The 19,855-nt window shown below is 41.5% G+C and overlaps 1 protein-coding gene and 1 long non-coding RNA gene across 2 annotated transcripts in view; both read right to left on the bottom strand.

Moving 5' to 3' along the window:
- Positions 1-6,380: 6,380 nt before the first annotated feature.
- LOC140906149 (uncharacterized) overlaps positions 6,381-19,855 on the bottom strand; it is an 83,755-nt gene continuing 70,280 nt past the window's right edge. The window contains exons 10-12 of the mRNA XM_073329653.1: positions 8,972-9,161; positions 7,731-7,802; positions 6,381-6,523 (exon numbers count right to left, since the gene is read on the bottom strand). Coding sequence (XP_073185754.1) covers positions 6,381-6,523; positions 7,731-7,802; positions 8,972-9,161 — 405 coding nt within the window. The remainder of the gene's footprint in view (positions 6,524-7,730; positions 7,803-8,971; positions 9,162-19,855) is intronic.
- Positions 9,220-19,253, bottom strand: LOC140907292 (uncharacterized). Its single transcript, XR_012157445.1, has 4 exons — positions 18,794-19,253; positions 17,681-17,743; positions 16,669-16,885; positions 9,220-9,277 (listed from the first exon to the last, which is right to left on the bottom strand). It is a non-coding gene; the product is annotated as an uncharacterized lncRNA (long non-coding RNA).

Genomic DNA, 19,855 nt, shown 5'->3' with positions numbered 1-19,855 from the left:
GGGAACTAACCAGAGTATTTGATCTCTCTCACAGACACAGACATGGCCACCCCCACCTCACTCACTTACAGAATAATTCTGGGAAATAACTGACAGTGGGTATGAAAAATAGAAAAGGAACATACAGTGAGAGGTTCCTCCCAAATGTACAGGTGGTTGTGTCAAAGGGCTTGTCTACTACCCAAGAGTTTATTGGGAATATCTCCCAGCATTGCAATCGTGCTGGTGAATCTTCCCTGGTGATCCCTGGGAGAACTGGTGTAGTGAGGGCAAAAGCCTTCACTGGCCGGTTACCACCATGTCTTGTAGACCTGCTCTGAGCAGCGTTAAGTGACACCAGCATAAAAACGCCAGCACAAACACTGTTGCACTTGGTGTCCTTGGTGGGGCTCGACTGACGTTAGTGCCACAGCGGGAGGTTTCACAAAATACACCCATTGTTGCCCCTCCACCTAGGAAATATACCAAGTCATGGTCACACATTATATAGCATGGTAGTTGTCGTATGATTTGGTCTTGCAAGTCTGGAGAGAGCAAAACTGAATTTTAGCCATGGTCTAGTCATCATGCATAATAACTTGCACTGGTGTTGCATTTTCTATCCTAGAATTTCAATGTACTTCAGTGCATTAAGCTTCAATGTCTATGTGAGGCAGGTATTGTTCACAGCAGGAGAAACTGAAACCCAGAGAGGATAAGTGACTTGGTTATGCAAGAAAGGGTGCGGAGGTGCAAGGGGCAGAGACTTGGGAGAAAGAGGAGGAGGAGAAGAGGTTGGGGTCACAATCCTGGTTCCAGTCGCTCCCCAGTTCCACACAGGTTCCAGCACCCCTGTAGGTGCTCCCAAATTGGCCCCGGCCCTGGGCATGGGCTCCATGGGGCCATGCGTTAATTCACTACTGAGTAGAGCAGAAGAATTGCTTATCACACGCCTGCTAATACGCGGAAGAATGACATTCACTTTTCTTGCAACAGTGTTACATTGTTGACTCGTATTTAACTTGAGAGTCACTATAAGCCGAGATCCCTTTCCACAGTACTCCTTCCTAGACAGTTATTTCCCATTTTGTATGTGTGCAATTGATTGTTCCTTCTTCAGTGCAGTACTTTGCATTTGTTCTTACTGAATTTCATCCTATTTCCTTCAGACCATTTCTCCAGTTTCTCTAGATCTTTTTGAATTTTAATCCTATCCTCCAAAACACTTGCAACAGTCAGAAGGAAGCTGTTTAACACCATTCCTTTTGTAGCAGCTTAGACAACCCTTGCTCATACCAACTGGGATCACCCTAATGCATCACCACTCTGCCACGTCAGTGATGAGCGATAAATAACAATATAAAATAAGACATTGAAGGCTATAGACTACCAATCGTTTCTTTGATAGGTTGTAAGGACTGGTCAAAATCTCATCAATTCTAGGACCCAGGAGCAGTGAATAAAGGAGAAATAGAAGAATCATCCTCTCTCCTCCTCCTGTTGCTGACTTTTTCTATTTTAAATGTGTGACCAAAATTATACATTAACATAGATGTTTACATTTAATTAAAATGGGTTTGTTGTAGGTGGATGAAGTGGTAAGAGACAGATACTGGCAGGGCCTGGATTTCAAGGTGCGTGATATAGACAAACATTTTAATTATAGATGGCACGCTTTCGTGATAGTGTAGTTGGGTGGCTACCCCACTCCTGCAGAACAGGGAATAAAAGCATCCCTGGAGAGGGCTGTGGCTGGGGAAAAGGAGTGAAAGCAGGAAACCAAGCCTGTTTGGGGAAACAGCCACAGCTGTGGCCAGCTCAATTAGGGCCCAGCTGGTCCTGAGAAGAGGGCTGTGGGCCAGGAGCTGAAGAGAAGGCTCACTCTAGCCCTGGAGGGAGAAGGGCTGTCTGCCTGGGAGCTGAACATGCGGGAGCCTGGGCTGGGGCAAGGGGAGCAGGAGCTCGAGCTCCTGCCTGGTAAACCCCCAGGCTGCAGGCCTTGGCGAAGGCCTGCGCAGGTACTGGGGTCGCAGAGGTAGCTGGCCCTACCCCCTTGCCTGTGATGAGTGGCCATTCCAGACTGAAGTCTTCCCTACTGAGTGGGGGCTAGATGATGACTGGCAGTAGCCACTGAGGCAAGGTGGGCTTAGCGGGTTGGGGTTCCCCTGGGAGGGGAGACCCAGAGTGTGGTGGGGTACTGCTGGGGCAGCACTCCAAGGTAAAGCGCACTGGGGTCTGGGAGGGACATGGGGCTTGCAGAGGGCGCTCCATACTCTGGAAAGAGCTAATTCCCAGATGACCAGCAGGAGGTGCCACCCTGGTGAGTCGTTGCCTTGTTGCAGATAGATGCCTGTAAGTTAACATTGGCTGAAACTTCCCATTGCAAGACTCTGTTTTCAGTTGCTTATACCTTTGCCAAACTTAAACTGTTCTGGCTGAAACTTTCCATGCCAGCTTTCTGCTTTAGGCTGATGTTAAAAAAATTAGTTTTGGCAAAATGGTGCAGCCATTTGTAGAAGTAGATTTCAGGAAAATCCATTTTTTGCCCACATCAAAATAATTCTTACACCTGTGTTGTTTACAATGCCGGTGGGAAAAATGCCCAGGTTTGGCCAAAGTTATCAGCCTTTGAAAAAATCTCAGTTTGCACATGTCAGGAGACACTTTGAAGTTGGGCAGCTCCAGTCCCTGAAGACTCCATCTGCAATAAGCACGCTCTAGCTAGCGCCCTCCCAGTTCAGACGTGTGGTCAGTCTGCCCATGTGGCATTTCCTCTGCTGCTTTGTGCCCCTCCCCCCATGCAGCACAGCACCAGCGAGCGAGGGGAGAGGCTGAGTAGCTGCAGCCTCCAGTCCCAACGGTGCCCCTCTCTGTGGTATGGGGGGAATGGGAGCAGGTAGAGTCCAGGGCGGGGCCAGGCCTGGTGTTTGCAGCTGGCTCACGGAAAGCAGCCGGGCCTGAGCCGGCACAGGAGCCGTGAGTTGAGGCCTCATTGTGAGGTCCGTTTTGCACAGGCAATGGTGGGTGGCGTGGAGTCTCAGCGGGCAGAGCCAGGGGAACGGCCGCCTGCCCATAGCCACTGCCATGATTCCAGGCACGATTTTATCCTGGCAAATTTATGCGTGGCACCAGGGCAGGGTCATATAACAGCAAAAGTTCTCGCGTCCATGACAGTGGTGACAAGCGTGACACAGCTGTGTCCTGAGCCACCATGTTTGTTTGCTTTCAATACGTGTGCAGACGAGGAGGAGGTGGAAGGTGGGGTGACCAGGCAACAGAGAGCCAGGCAGGCAGTGGAGCGAGCAGTGTGAGAAGGGGATGCTGCAGCCACAGGTACAGGGAGGAGCCAGGGAGAACAGCAGCCTGTGTGTGTACATCCCTTGAGGGTTACTGCGGGGGCGGGGATGCGACGATATTCCCAGAACTCCCCAAATCTTGGCGTTTGCGTGACTGCCCTTTGACCCCCACAGTCCCCTGTTTGCCACAGGCCCCCCACCAAGTGGCATCGTGACCTAGCGCATGGGGTCATGGCACTACTTAGGTTTGGCTCATCGGCCCCTCCATCTCCACCGCCCAGTTTAGCCACTGGAAAGGTTGGGACTTATGTACTGGAGTGCTGTGGGGAGGAAGGGAAGAGTGTTACTGCTTGGGGAGGGGGAGTGTGGAAGGAGCAGTGTCACCAGCCTCAGTGATTTTGGGGGCTACTTTTCACACGTGTTTGCCAAAACCTCAAGTTTTGAGGCTGACAACACTGTTGCTGCTGCAGGCCACTTTAGCACCAGATGTGAGAGCAAGGACCCGCTCTCTTCTGTGTGATCAGTGCCTCCCCACCCCTGCCGCTAGCACCCAGGGCATCAGGAGGAGGAAGCAGCCTGACTGAGAATGCAGAGGGGTCAGGAGTGTGTGTGTGTGTGGGGGGGGGTTTGGGGGGGTAACACAGGGAGAGACAGGTGCAGGAGCCAGAGTGTGAGAAGAAGGAGAGTGGGAGGGGGGAATGGTTGGCAGAAGTGGGGGGAAGCAGTGGGGTACAGGAAACAGTGCGGTGAGGAGGGGACACTAGGGCCAGCAGAGGAGGAATTGGACTGGAGTTAACGGGTGGTGGATCAGACTAGAGGGAGCGGCAGAGGGAGGCATATTGGTGTGTATAGGCATGGATGTGGGGGAGGATAGGAGCTGAAGGGGAGGGGTGGATATGAGAGACCTGGATATGAGAGGGGGACAGAGACAGGTTTGGGGCTGAAGGGAGGAGGCATGGTCTAGTGCTTAGTGCTAGCCTGGGACCTGGGAGACACGGGTTTAATTCTGTCTTCTGCCACAGGCTTTCCATGTGGCTTTGGGCAAGTCACTTAGTCTCTACAGATTTCAGTTCTCCATCTGTAATATCGGCATAATATTGCTTCCTTATCTCACAGCAGTGTTGTGTGGATAAATGCATTAGAGATTGTGAGGCATTCAGATACTACCGTGGTAAAAGCTAGATAAATATGTTACATGGTTGGGTGCAGGGGATGAAAGAAATGGGTCTCTGACCACTATGGAATCCTCCCTTGCAGTTCCTAGAATTGATTTCCTTGAAAGAAATAAATACTGGACAGAATTCTGCAATGCTGAATTTTATTTAAAATCGATTAATGTTTCAGTTAAAAATATTAGTCATATTTCAGAAGCCTGTTTTTGTTTTATAAAGCAAATAAGTGTACTTAGTAGAAAGAAATAACAAATAAATTTAAGTTCTAGATTAATACTCCACACGTGCAAATATTTATGGGACGAGTTTTCCCATTGACTTTACTGAATGCAGTTGGCCTTTCCACAACCAAAAAGTTCTTTGCAGGATAAGGGCCTAAGAGACTGGTTCTGCACTACTTTGTGATGCAAAATTCCTATTGAAATCAAGGAGTGTAGCCTCAGCCCTTGAAGTTCCACAGTTACAAAATTAAAATAATAAAATAGGAAATATGGTCACATATAAAACTCTTCGCTCTCAAGCAGATTCACCAAGGGAAGGTCATGCCTGACTAATCTAATCGCCTTTTATGATGAGATTACTGGTTCTGTGGATGAAGGGAAAGCAGTGGATGTATTGTTTCTTGACTTTAGCAAAGCTTTTGACACAGTCTCCCACAGTATTCTTGTCAGCAAGTTAAGGAAGTATGGGCTGGAGGAATGCACTATAAGGTGGGTAGAAAGCTGGCTAGATTGTCGGGCTCAACGGGTAGTGATCAATGGCTCCATGTCTAGTTGGCAGCCGGTATCAAGTGGAGTGCCCGAAGGGTCAGTCCTGGGGCTGGTTTTGTTCAATATCTTCATAAATGATCTGGAGGATGGTGTGGATTTCACTCTCAGCAAATTTGCGGATGATACTAAACTGGGAGGAGTGGTAGATACGCTGGAGGGGAGGGATAGGATACAGAAGGACCTAGACAAATTGGAGGATTGGGCCAAAATAAATCTGATGAGGTTCAATAAGGATAAGTGCAGGGTCCTGCACTTAGGACGGAAGAATCCAATGCACCGCTACAGACTAGGGACCGAATGGCTAGGCAGCAGTTCTGCGGAAAAGGACCTAGGGGTGACAGTGGACGAGAAGCTGGATATGAGTCAGCAGTGTGCCCTTGTTGCCAAGAAGGCCAATGGCATTTTGGGATGTATAAGTAGGGGCATAGCGAGCAGATCGAGGGACGTGATCGTCCCCCTCTATTCGACATTGGTGAGGCTTCATCTGGAGTACTGTGTCCAGTTTTGGGCCCCACACTACAAGAAGGATGTGGATAAATTGGAAAGAGTCCAGCGAAGGGCAACAAAAATGATTAGGGGTCTGGAACACATGACTTATGAGGAGAGGCTGAGGGAGCTGGGATTGTTTAGCCTGCAGAAGAGAAGAATGAGGGGGTATTTGATAGCTGCTTTCAACTACCTGAAAGGGGGTTCCAAAGAGGATGGCTCTAGACTGTTCTCAATGGTAGCAGATGACAGAACGAGGAGTAATGGTCTCAAGTTGCAGTGGGGGAGGTTTAGATTGGATATTAGGAAAAACTTTTTCACTAAGAGGGTGGTGAAACACTGGAATGCGTTACCTAGGGAGGTGGTAGAATCTCTTTCCTTAGAGGTTTTTAAGGTCAGGCTTGACAAAGCCCTGGCTGGGATGATTTAACTGGGAATTGGTCCTGCTTCGAGCAGGGGGTTGGACTAGATGACCTTCTGGGGTCCCTTCCAACCCTGATATTCTATGATTCTATGATTCTATGAAGCCATCTGTGCTAATTAGAGAAATAGCCAACCAAATCAAATTGAAATGCATGTCTTAATATTTGGAGCAAGGTGTTTCTTATGACAGGCTTATGGCAAAGGAAAGTAAATTTCAGACACAAATGCTGACGTTGGAAGTTGTAAGGAGAAGTTTAAGGTTTCTTTCCCCGGTGCTTGATTGGACTTTGCATTCTGTATATGAAGAAGAGTACGATGACGTAGTACATAGTGCTTTTCAGGAGTAGGACAATGTATATTAAATACGCCGTCCTGTGCATGAAACTGTCTGTAATATCTACAACAAAATACAACAACAAGAAGTGGTTAATGTTGCATATTCTATAGCCACAAAGAAAAATAACTATAAAACCATGTGTGATAGCGTAAGGTATACATGGTATTTGATTGCCGTAATTATACCACCTAATCAGACTATGCATAAATCAATATCTGATTGTGTCCTCTAAAGAGGTCTACGTTCTGATCAGACCTTCCCATGGTATGGTAGAGCTGAGAGAAACAAAGAGGCACTCTCAGTGCTGGCATCGTTGGTGTCTGCTAAGGAGTAAGCAGAATGCTAGTGCTTCTTATAAATAGGCTGTTGCCACGATTTTATGCCAAAATTTTCAGACCTGGGTGCCTCCGTTTGTTCTGAGTCTGCATCTAAGCAGCTGATCAATCAAGTGGTCTGATTTTCAGAAGTACCGAAATTACACTGAAATCAGTTGGGTCTTCAAGCTTTCAGCACCTTTACGCCCCATTTGAAAAGTTTGGCTTTGAATACTTTTTGTAATTTAACATGTTAAATATTAGATTAAGGACCAGTGGCACATGTAGTTTAAAGAACAATGACCCATGAGGCATGTTAACAAAGAATAACAAATCCCACCAAAACATATATTTCAGCAGGACTGCTACAGCATGTAACCTGAGCTGCTGTGGGGATTAGGTTTTGGACCCTTTTGGTAACCCACAGCAGATGTTAACTTACAGCGACAGGTGCCGACTTTCTCCTTTCCCGGTGGGTGCTCCACCCCACTTCACTGCTTCCCCTAAGGTCCTACCCTTGCTCCGCCTCTTCTCCTCCCTGCTCTTCCCCCATCCCCATGGCCCAGCATCTACCCTACCTCTTCCCCCCCATGATCTGCCCCCTCCCCTGAGCGCACCCTGCCCTCACCCAAACTCTACCTCCCCCCTTCTCCGGCCCCTCCCTCCAATGCCTCCCACCTGCTGCCAAGCAGCTGATTGGCTGGGCCCACCAAACAGCTGATCGGCAGGTGGCTGGTGGGCACTCAGCACCCACTATTTTTTGTCCATGGGTGCTCCAGCCCCGGAGCACCCGCAGAGTCGGGGCCTATGCTTACAGCAGTGTTCCACATCTAGAGTAATTATGTTTGGACATTTAAAAAAGAGAGAATATTTTCATTTTTGTCTTAACCATGTCAAATGGTGCTTAATTCTTAACTGTATTGTATAGAAAATGAGAATTGGGACAGAATTACCTGTGGAAAGCGTGGTGCCGTTTTCAGGTTTGTTGATACAACCTTCTGTGGTTTGAGACACTACGGGGGTGTCTGAAAGGATAAAAGCATAACATGTAAAGAGGACTTTAATTGTCAAATGGGATTCTTGTTGAAAATGAAGGCATACTTTTCTTGATAGAAGTTCAAAGAGAAAGATGGTGAAAGTATTATAACTACAGTGACTCAAATATGGAAAGTTTATATTTTAAAAAATGAGCACCGAGATTGTATCCACAGAATAAATGCTCAGTAGCACATAACTGATTTGCAAAGCCAACTAGAGCTAAAACAGGGAAAAATGCATATGCTCAGGCAGTGCAGAGCCCTGTGCCTGTTAGGAGCCCGCTTGAAATCTTTGGCATTTGCATGGGAGCCAGAGTCTGGACTAGCAGATCTGATTGTAGGGTCTACACATTGGCTTTTCTGTGTATGCAAGTTTTTGTTTATGTCGAGCCAGATGCATTTTGTCCCGCCAAATTACTCAGTTGAGTTTGCCCCTTTGCAATGTGTATGTATACTAGGGGGATAAAAACCTGTCCGCCTGATTTTGTCTCGAGCTTGAGGCAGCCTGAGATTGTTGGCATTCTGGGTAGTGGTAATGTTGCCTATTAGCTGTACAAGAGACAGAAGAAAATAATCCTGATGAGGATACAGTCTAAGGCCCATCTCTTAGGTATTTTTGATGTGCAAGAGGGGGATGGTCAATAAACCCCTCTTTTCCATTACGTTTGAAACAGAGACATTTTTATCTGCTGCAATTAATTTATTGTATCTCAGATAAGAACCAAACAGAAATTACTTCTCTTAATTCAAGAGAAAAGGGATTATGTTTTTGATTTTGTTTTGTGTAATTCTTCTGGTCTGTTTTAATAAGCTAGGTGCTGTGTGTGTTATTACTTTTGTTGCAATATGTATCACTTGTTCAAAACCAAACACTGTAGGCCAGGTCCGTGGCTGGTGTAAATCTGCAGAGCTCCACTGACTTCAGTGGAGTTTTGCTGTTTTGCACTAGCTGAGGATCTCAGCCAACATTTTCATTCATTATAGAAAGATTTTAAACTGGGGGAGAGGAGCCAAAACTGAGCTTTTGATGGAGAAGCTTCAGCTTATGGAGAGCGCAAATGCTTTTAGGAACAGTAATAGATTTTATTCTTTTATTGTAAAGAAACAGTGAACTCTCTAAATATGTCTAGAACTAGTTTTAATAATATAGTATATACCTGGAGATTCAATTGGGCGAGAACCTTCTTTGCTTTCATGTTGATATTTGCAACGATAATTCTTGTTGCTATTTTTATCTACGGTCAGCCAGCTGCTTATTGAGTATGATTGTTGATTGGCATCAGGGTCCCAAATTTCCTCATGCACTGCATTTTCTTCTGCATTCTTCTTGTCGTCTTCCCAAGTCACCTTAATAACATTTGGGTAAAAATTCTGAATGAGGCACATGTATGATACTTTCCCATCTTGTTCAGAAGAAGGAGGCAGGACCTGTATCTTCCTGGAATTGAATTTTGCTTGTATGTCTGGATTCATTTTGGAGAGAGAAATGAATTTGTTAGGAATTAAGTAAATTCAGAATTGCATTATACTTTGCATACTTTGCTTTTGAAACAATAAAGAAAGAATTCACAGATTTGAAAGCGGAAGAGAAGCAATTTCATTTCTTGCATCCAATTCCTCCAAATTGCACTCAAGGGCACAATCTTAACTCTGAGTTCAGCATGAGAACTATATCTCGTTGCCAAATGTATTTTAACTACTTTATTTCTATAATATATTGTTACTGCCTATTAAATTCTGAAGATAGGAGTAAATTGTCCACTTCTGAGTTAGAGCTTTAGGGAGTTAGAATTGCAGAAGTTTACATGCTTGAATTGAATGCAGGTTTTTGTGGAACACTAGAATCTGTGAGAGTGCCTACTAACTTAGCTTCCAAACACAAAATATATTAAACACTTGTTGAATGAATGCTGAGTAGATCTTTATGTTCTGGTTCATTTCAAAATATTTGTGACTTTGAAAATCTCCCCTTTATTTACCCAAAATTTGTGTATAAAAGACACCGTGATAATGAGAGGAAGCATACAGCTACACTGCAATAAAAGACCTGCGGCACGACCACAACTGGCCCAGGTCTCCTGATTTTGACTTGCAGGGCTGGGGTTGTGCTGCTAAAAATTGCAGTGTAGATGTTTAGGCTTGAGCTGGAGCGCAAGCTCTGAAACCCAGCAACGGAGGTGGCCTAAGAGCCCAGGCTCCAGTCAGAGCCTGAATGTCTGCACCGCAGTTTTTAGCACCAAAGCCTGAGCACCACGAGCCCAAGTCAATTGACCCAGGCTCAGAGACTTGGTGTTACGGGATTTTTATTACAGTGTAGATGTATCTGAAGCGGAGGATATTAAAGATTCCACAAACTTTTAATAAGGCCTCTTTTTAAAAATCACTAGAATATACTATCAGGAGATTAATTTGCCCTGAACTAACTGTGTATACTATTTAAGAACCTGGGTAAGCACCTTTAAAATGAGAGTTAGAAAAGTAATCTTTAAGCCTTTTCCACACTAAGAAATGGAACCATTTTGAATTTTTTTTATCAATTATTCACCTTAAAATGATATAAAAACATACAAGATGTATTCTATTGTAGACCCGGCCGATACAACTTCGGGGGAAATGTTGCTGAATGCTGTTTTGGGAAATTACAGTAAATATCTTAACATGTATCCCTCAATGACAAATATCAATTCTAAAATTAGCAAGGATGATGCATCCTGAAATGTCTTTGTTCATGTATTTGGCCAATGTATTGGAGCGTTATGCTTAAGGCTCAACACCTCTGAAAATCACGCCACTTAAATGCCCCAATAAATATTTAGGAGCCTAACTTTAGTCAACCACTTCTGAAAATCTTGACTCTGAAGAATTATTAACAATGGAACTCTCAACAGAACTCAGTGATCAAATCTGAGGAATAGAGAGAATGTTGCTGCTCGTGTCCAAATCCCGAAACTGATGAGCAAAGTGCCAATAAGTGAACTTCTGATGTATCTCCTGAATTATTTTTAAATAATTCTGCCACAGTATTAAATTTGTCACTCTTGGAATAGAGCTGATCAAAAAAAATTGCAAAAAAATCACTTCATAAAATTTATAAAATTGCTGCCTGCTATAAATGGATAAAACAGAACCAAAATATTTTTATTAAAAGTCTGAACTAGAAAGGATAAAAATATTATTTGATCCCCGAATTTGTGCAAGCGCCTGAAATCATAAATACTGAAGTAGACCAAAAAAGACAGTATAATTAAAAGGAATCGTAAAAGGCCAGTAGGCTTGGGGATTGGTTATATTCCTATTGAAGTCTCAATGACAAAGAAGAGAGATACTTTGAGATGCATATTTTAGCAACCTAAATGTAGCTGGCCCTATGGAACATTATGCAACAAGGGCCAAATCCTAGTTCGACTTTCTATAGCACATGTTGCGTAGAGTCTCGCTGATATAGACAGGCTACAAAATATGTTGGGCCAAATTCTCGACAGAGCAGCGGTAGAGTTGTACTGATATAATAAGAGGAGAATTTGATTCAGACTATAGAATATCTTCCTTCATATTGCTTGTGTTTGTTGTTGAGAACAATCACTGATTTAATTGTTGCAAAATTTGGAAAATTCCGTGTCTTATGACAACAGTATTTCAATATGTTGGGGAAGAAACCCGCTGTACCATGCAGTGTGCCTAAATTAGTCCAGAACTGACAGGGACTCTGATCCTGAGGTACTGAGTTGCCTCAACTCCCATCAAAGTCAGTAGCAGATCAGAACCTCTCAGGACTGGGCTCACAATGCATGTTACAGGCTCAATTCTATACTTATTAAAATATAGGGAATTTTGATGCTGGATCAGACCCTTTTTATTCCTGCACCCCTGCACTCTTTTGGGATGGCATTTATGTTTTAGTATGAATTTGAATTGATTTTGTGCAATAGAAAATTACAATACTAATCTAAAATGCTCATGTCAGTAATCACATATACAGTATTCACAAATATTGGCTCTCTTGATTCCAGTGCTCATCCTTTCTCCCTAACCTTTCACCTTCCCCTACGCCCTGAACAAGAGAGGAAAAAAATTAGGATGAAATCCGGGCTCAATCCTAGTCAATTGCAAAACTCCCATTGACATCAACAGTGCTGGGATTTCACTCCTAACATCTTACATCTCCTGACTAATACATACTTGTGATATGGGAGGCTAAATCCTGGTCACCACACTAAGCAGAGGAAAGGGGGTTTCTCTAAGAAAGCTACATGTTGGACAGGAAGATTAAATCTTTCCCCCATCCTATCGAGAGCATCATAGCCCAGGAGCTTAAGTAATGTCCATGCAGTTGCCCACCCACTGAGCAGGCATTTTGGCCAGTTGATCTCACTAGTCACAGACCCACTAGCCATTCCATGCCCTCACCACTCACCTATCCCTGATCCCCACAGTTCTTTGGTGCACAGGGGTACCCTAGTATAGTCTCTTTGGCTTGCCCCCCCACAGAGGATGGAACTATGGATGTTCTCCTGGTCTGGGGTATTGACCCCTACACAAGAGAACAGCCCAGCTTTGTCTCAGGATTAGTAAAAAAACCCTCTATATCAATAATTGTCAATGTGATCATTCATCTGTTTTACTCTGAATTCTGTACATTAACCTCACATTTAGATAGTAAAGACATTCATTCTTCTACTGTAGATTGCATATCACGTTTCCATTGTCTGTTATCCTTTTTGAATAAATTGTGCTCTGCAGTCTCTAATTTTATATTATCACAAGTAACATTTTCTCTATGCTACCATAGAACTTACTTGAAACAATGAGCTTTGTGCCAGATCCGAAGACTTTGATATAACTGTTGTCACTGTGTTCATGTGCTTTGCAAAAACTCGTGGGCCAGATCTTCAGCTGCTGGAAATCAAAGGCGCTCCACTGAGGATCTGGCCCACAGAGCTTCCATATGGCCCAATATAGCTTCATATAATTTGATGTGTAATTGTGAACAGAAGTTGATAGAATCACTTTAATATACGAGACTTGTGATTTAAATGGCTTTTCCTTACAAAATGGCAAATGCTTGATCCTGTATTCCTCTGACACCCCCAAACTAAAGTGAATTTAGTGCTTGTGAAAGGTGCCATATTGACAGCACTGGAAACTACCTATATTGAAAATACTTCAGCATTCTACAGTGTGCTGTCCCGTTCTTAATAATGTTGTTGTAAATTGTGATGGGTGATTTTTGACTATTACTGGAGAATCTTTTATTTCATGCTGGATTTCTCACCTGGTCCTAACAATGCATTTGAAATCTGTTTGCAAAGGTCACCTTTAAAGGATGAGATGGTAAATTATTCTTAATATCCCTTAAATTCTTGGTATTTCTGCTAAAAGTGGCAGCAACAGTGCCTATCGTGATAAAGTTTTTTTCAGGTGGACACCTGTCCTCTGAATATTCTTTGCTCACAACTGCACATCACTTTCTGCCATAAGTTTGGATTTGGTCTTTTAGGGCCAGTGGGGTTTGGATCAGATACTTTTATATATTTTTCTATAAAGAGTTTGTTATATTCAGTCGGTAATGTCAAAAATCAATTCCTAGAATTGTTTCAAAAGGCAGCAAACCACTTTAAAAAACCTTAGACTACTTGAGAATCTTATCAAAAAAATATCAGTAATAGTAGCTCCTTTGTACTTTATAACTAATCTGCACTGATCACTCTGTTCTTAATGCACTCTGTTTTGCCAAATCCCAAGTAAATTCCATCATATAATGGATCAATAATAATCCATCAATAATATTTTTGCATTTATTTCTTTCACAAAACTTAACGTAAAGTTTTGGTGAATTTTTTTTTCTTATTTTAAATAAAATGACTAAGTACTTGTGAAAGTTGTCAGATAGCATTGTAGACTGAATCCCTTCTTCATGGAATAGATACAACACAGGCAGGGACAGGGGAAACTTCTTCACACCATCCCACCGAGCCATGTCAGTTTTGTCCTGGAAGGACAACCTCTAGAGATGAGAGGGGGCAGTTTAGTCTCCACATTCAATTCAGTCTTTGGCTTCTGCACTGAGCCTGCCATTAGTACCAGGTTTTTTCTAGAATATTACGTTCAGAAGAATCCAGTTATATCATTTTAATGTTAACGTCTTCAGTGATGACTAGATGCACTTCAATGGATACAATAAGAGAAGCACCATTATTCCTATGCCATGCTTGTTGACAGCGCCAAGCTTGGTTCTGTTTCCAAATCTTTTTACTCATCTATTCCACGAAGCAAGAATTCTGAAGAATTCTGGTAGGTCCTGACCCTGTTTTCACTTACACTGGTGTAAATCTGGAGTAGCTCCATTTTGAATGAATAAATGGAGGAAGTCAGTTTAAAAAGAGGAATAACTAGTGTGAGAGCAAAATCAGGTCTGCTAACTACATATGACTTTAAAAGCAATTTCTGCTTCTTCAGTATACTTGTGAATAATTTTGTCCCTGCTAAGAAGTACGGTTATACAACATGGGTAAAATCCTGGCCCCAAAGTCATTGCCATTGAGTTCTGTGGAGTCAAATTCAGCCCTGGGCACAAATGGCCACAATTTCATTTGAACATTACTTAGAATTGTGCAAGGGTCTGAATTTCTCCCTGATCTTAGGCGTTTTTTTTTTCAAGAACTTACTTAGACAATATTTGATATTTCTCTTTGAGAAGATATTTTGTTACTAAAATATTTTATTGTATCCTACAAGTTTAATACACTGATAAATCAAGTGAGCAATCTTAGCTCTTCATGCTGTAATAAATAATCTACACATATCACAGACATGGTTCTCCATTCCTTACACAGTCAAAACAGCTGGTAAAGCTATGGAAGTTTTGCCTGTCAAAGAGTGCAGGATCTTATATAGGTAAGAGGATTTAGGAAAACTGTCCATTGTAAACTATAATGCTAACCAAATTGTATCTACATTCTTAATACCATACAATATTCACTTAAAGCAACATGCTGATCCTGAACTGATATTTTTAGAATTAATTATGACCATGTATTTATTTTAATTGGGTAATCACATACACAATATTCACAAATATTGGCTCTCTTGATTTCAGTGCACATTCTTTCTCCCAAACCTTTCACCTGCCCCTACGAGCTTAACAAGAGAGAAAAAAATTAGGATGAAATCCAGGCTCCATCGTAGACAATATAATTGTAAGGTTTTTTTTTTTTTATATAATTTAAGTTGATACACCATGACTAGTGAACTATGTGCTTTGAGCACAGATGCTAGAATATGTTCAACTTAAATGACCCTGTCCCACATCACCAGGATAACTAGGGGGTACTAAGGTAAACTTGATTGTGAATTGAGCTTTAAAATAGACTGACCGTTCTAGTTGATTTATATAAATGTGCAGAGCATGATTCTGAGAGAGTAAGGACCTGATTTTCCTTTGTCCTGTGTTTGTGCAGTCAGTTATGCCAATGCAAACTGGGTGTAACATGCAACTTAATCAGAATGGTAGCATTTCCCATTGACTTTTCATGAGCGTAAATGGCTTACAAGAGAAAGGCAAAGAAGACTCAGACCCCAAGTATATATTGTGAAACACTATTAAGAATACTTGGAAGTGTCAATTTGCCTGTAATGCCAAGGTACTTCACACAAGACCATAATCTCTTGGGCCGAATTATTTTGCTTATACTGGTGTAACTGCAAGAATTCAGCTATGAAGATACTGACTACTTCAGAGATTGCTTCTTTTGTTTTAATTGAGAAGCATGATGTTGCTTCTTTCAGAGTTGTTTAATTTTATGCATGTTAAAGAATTTGAGTAATATCAAAGCTAAGATACATTTTTGCAATTGGACCAAGGACCAGCATCCTTATGGCGGCACATACTCTGAAAAATGACATTTAACAGCTGATCTTTAGAAATATTAATTAACTTGAAAAAATCTACTTTAAATTTATCAGTAAAAATTGCAGGTTTGCTCTGGGATTGAAAAGTTGATGTATTTGGGATCAGATCCTACGAAGTGCTAACAACCCTAACTTGCACTGAAGTCTACAGGAACTGATGGTATTTTAAGTGCTCATATTAAGTGCTCACTACTTCACAAGATCAAGCGTACAATTGTTGACCTTACCTATGATAAAAATATTTTTAATGATCACAATAAGCCTCTTTATCTTTGCATTACTGTAATTACCACATAACTTACCTGTTACAATGACCTTGGTACCAGAGCCAAATACTTTGAAAATATAGCCACTAGAAGTATCACAGTGAGCAAATCCTTTGCAAAATACTGTACAGATCTAGTATCTTTATATTGACGAACCAGTAGTTGTAGCTTTAAAAAAAAATCCGATTTACTATTTAAATTGCTTTCTGGCCTTGCAATAAAATAGTAAATTAGGAGAGGTTTCAGAGTAGCACCTGTATTAGTCTGTATTCGCAAAAAGAAAAGGAGTTTTTGTGGTACCTTAGAGACTAACAAATTTATTTGATCATATGGTTTCGTGAGCTACAGCTCACTTCATCGGATGCAACTTCATCCGATGAAGTGAGCTGTAGCTCACGAGAGCTTATGATCAGATAAATTTGTTAGTCTCTAAGGTGCCACAAGTACTCCTTTTCTTTTTGTAAATAAGGAGAGTGCATGTAAAATAATGTGAAAACTGTGGAGGCAATTTTCAAATGGGTAAAAGACACTTAGACATCTAACTATTGTTCCTGGGCACCTGCGTGCCATTGAAAATCTGCCCCTAAAATAAATCTGATAAAACATGGTTAAGATTGGGCATGTCAAATAAATTGTGGAAAGGAACAAATTACTTTTTACATTAGGGTCCACATGCTCACCTGCATATTGCCACCATTCCACCATTGTGCTCCTAATGATAAAGATAGATTGAGGGTAGAATATAGCTCTTAAATTAGGTATATTCATGACAATTATTTTGGCTAACTTCTGCCATTTGGTGTAAACAGAAATATTCCCCAACAGAAAACATTTGCTCGTCAGAAATATTTGTTTGTCTCAGGGACTAGGCACCCAGCAAGGTCGATTTAGCAGTATCTAGAGGGAAGAATAAGCTTAATTAAAGACCCAGAATTCTTTCAATCCCATTAAATCCAAACATGGATAAAACATTTTAATAATTGGAAATCATCTTTAAAAAATTGAGAATCATATTATGGATCAATTATCGTATTTCATTAAAAGGATTACTCTATCATGTATGCCTTGTGTTTATGTAAAAAATAAACAAGATTTACTGCATTTTGGCCTTGGTTTGGCCTTTAATTAAGTGCCTGCTTAAATACATTGCTGAATATGAATGGAAACATGCTTAAGTGCCTTCCTGAACTGGAGCTTTTTTTAGGAAAGAAAACACAATTGCATTAAGTTATTACGAATATAAAGGTACCTTTTAATGCTACCTAATGGCCAGATCCTCCAAGTGCTGACCATCCTCAACTCCTATTTAAATGAATGATCATTAAAGAAGCTCAACAACTCATATGATGGGGTGCTAAATATACGGTATTGTATAAAAACCATAAGTTCTACATTTCACATTTACTGCTAACATTGGGTGGTTCCACTTCAGAATATTTTTGCATAATCATCTCACAGTGTGACAATACTAAACAAGTTCTCCAAGCAGTTTACATCATTCTCATTGATTACGCAAGTGTAACTGGTTCATTCTGAATTAGAGAGACTACTATGGGTGATATTCTGACCCCAGTGAAATCAATTAGAGTTTTGCCCTTGCCTTTAGTGGAAGCAGGATTTCACCCAGTATATTTATGAATAACTTGATTTTGTCCTGTATAACGAGCATGGAAAACATCTTGAGAAACTTACTTGAAATCACCGACTTGGTGCCCGAGCCAAAGAACTTTACTCTATATTCAAATCATTGAAATCCTATACAAAAACAAATGAATTATCAAGTTATGAATTTTATCATACTAAAATTCTGAAGTTCATATTTTTAATTGAGTGCCCACAATCTAAACAAGGCTTGCTGTCGGCCACTTAATTGTGTGAGTGTTAAATTCCTGTGCCTTCTTCTACCAAAAATGTTTTTCTCCTTGACATATATCACAGCAGGGCAAATGGAGTGGGGTGAATTCCTGGTTACCACACACTTTCATTAATTTCAGTGGATGAGCAGGATTTAGTCCTGTGATCTCCAATGTGCCTGGATAGGAAGGGTGATCTTGTGATTAAAGCACCAGAGTGGGACTCAGGAGATTTGCCTTTTTTTCTGGCTCTCCCTCTCTGCCCTTTGTCAAATCACAATCTCTGTACTTCATTTTACATTTCAACATGCTCTTAACATATAGTTTAGAAAATGACATCTCCTTGACAATGTCATTATAAATACTGTTGTGTACTGAACATAAACTAGCACTTATATTATTGATTGGACTGTTTCTGTAGCTTTAATCTGATAAAGAATATTATACACAAAAGGGAAAAGATACTTTCAGTAAAACCACTTACTGAGAACCTGAAGACTGTTGCACCTCAGGCAATTTTCCTCTGTTAATCATTGTACACTGATATAGTCCTAACAATAACAAACTTTTTAAGAATCCCACACCTGCTAAATTGAAACCTGTGCTGTGAATTTTACACTTGCTGGCATTTGGACTCTTTCAATGGAGTTGCACGAGAAACGAACTTAGCCCAATATTTTAAATGTAAAACTCTACATTTCCCTCCTTCCCGATTCTTAACAGCTATTGAGTAAATATTCCAGCCTTTTACTCTTGTATTCACTTTACTCATTAGGATCATATACTGCCCTCAGCGAACCCATTGGTTTACGTGGGAGTTCCATACTCAGGTCAAGAGCAATACATGGATTATGTGCAAATTCCTTGTTTAATATTAATTTATTCAGTCCAATTTTTTTGTCCCTTGATTCTATTTACCAAAGGAAAAACAACCAAGAATAAAAATACTTACCCGAAACAACTAGTTTGGTTCCTGTGCCAAAGTACTTGATCCAGCTTGAAGTATCACATTGACTTTTCATTTTACAAGAAGTTGTGGTACTTTACTTATGCTGTTGTGTCCTTGCTCAAATAACCATGCATTCTGATTGGTTGCTGGGAAAATACTTCTAATGAATTATTCCTGGTTCCTTGACTGCTTGGAGAATTTAATGAATTCACATTTTTGTGTCCTCATAAAGCTGATACATAAATTCTCTTCCCAGTGACTCTATATGCATTTCCTTGCAGCTTTCTGTTAATGAATCCTCACTCCTTAAAATGGCAACTAGATGACAGCTTCCATTTGATTTTAATGTTGTAAATAGACTGTTGGATCAGGCCCTTCTCAAACATTTTCACTGTGTGGTCCACATATTAAAAGAGAGACTGTCTCATGGCCTACAACCCCTCTCCCATTCCTAATAGTATTGACCACCTCCTCCCTCTCTCATCTGCAATCACATCACATCTCTGTAGCAATTGCTTACGTGGAAAAATAATACCTTGAGAGAATTTCATTCTTAGCTGTATTACTGAAATTCAATGGATGGTAATGAGGAGGAACCAGCATTATGTGATCAGCCAGCTCTCTACAGACCAGCACAAAGAGCTCCATAGACTGCAGCTGGGAGCCTGTACCCCAGATACATATTTTTCTGTATGTTGGGATTGTTGTAGTTTGTGGGTTACCAATTTACTGGTATCGTTTTAAATGGCTACTGGGGCAGGGAAAATATTTTCCTCTGCACACAGACATTTTAAAGCGGAACAGAGATAACATCTGAGAGAGCCCACCTCATTTCAGACAAAAGGGGTGGATGACACTCTAGCAATTGGAAGGGAACTACCCAGAGTTTTTGATCTCTCTCACAGATGCAGACACGGCCACCCCCACCGCACTAACGTGCAGAATGATTCTGGGAAGTAACTGACAGTGGGTATGAAAAATAGAAAAGGAACATACAGTGAGTGGTTCCTCCCAAATGTACAGGTGGTTGTGTCAAAGGGCTTGTCTACTACCCAAGAGTTTATT

Source organism: Lepidochelys kempii, chromosome 2 (assembly GCF_965140265.1).
Source record: "Lepidochelys kempii isolate rLepKem1 chromosome 2, rLepKem1.hap2, whole genome shotgun sequence".
Classification (NCBI taxonomy): Eukaryota; Metazoa; Chordata; order Testudines; family Cheloniidae; genus Lepidochelys; species Lepidochelys kempii.
This window is presented reverse-complemented; position numbering and strand designations above follow the sequence as displayed.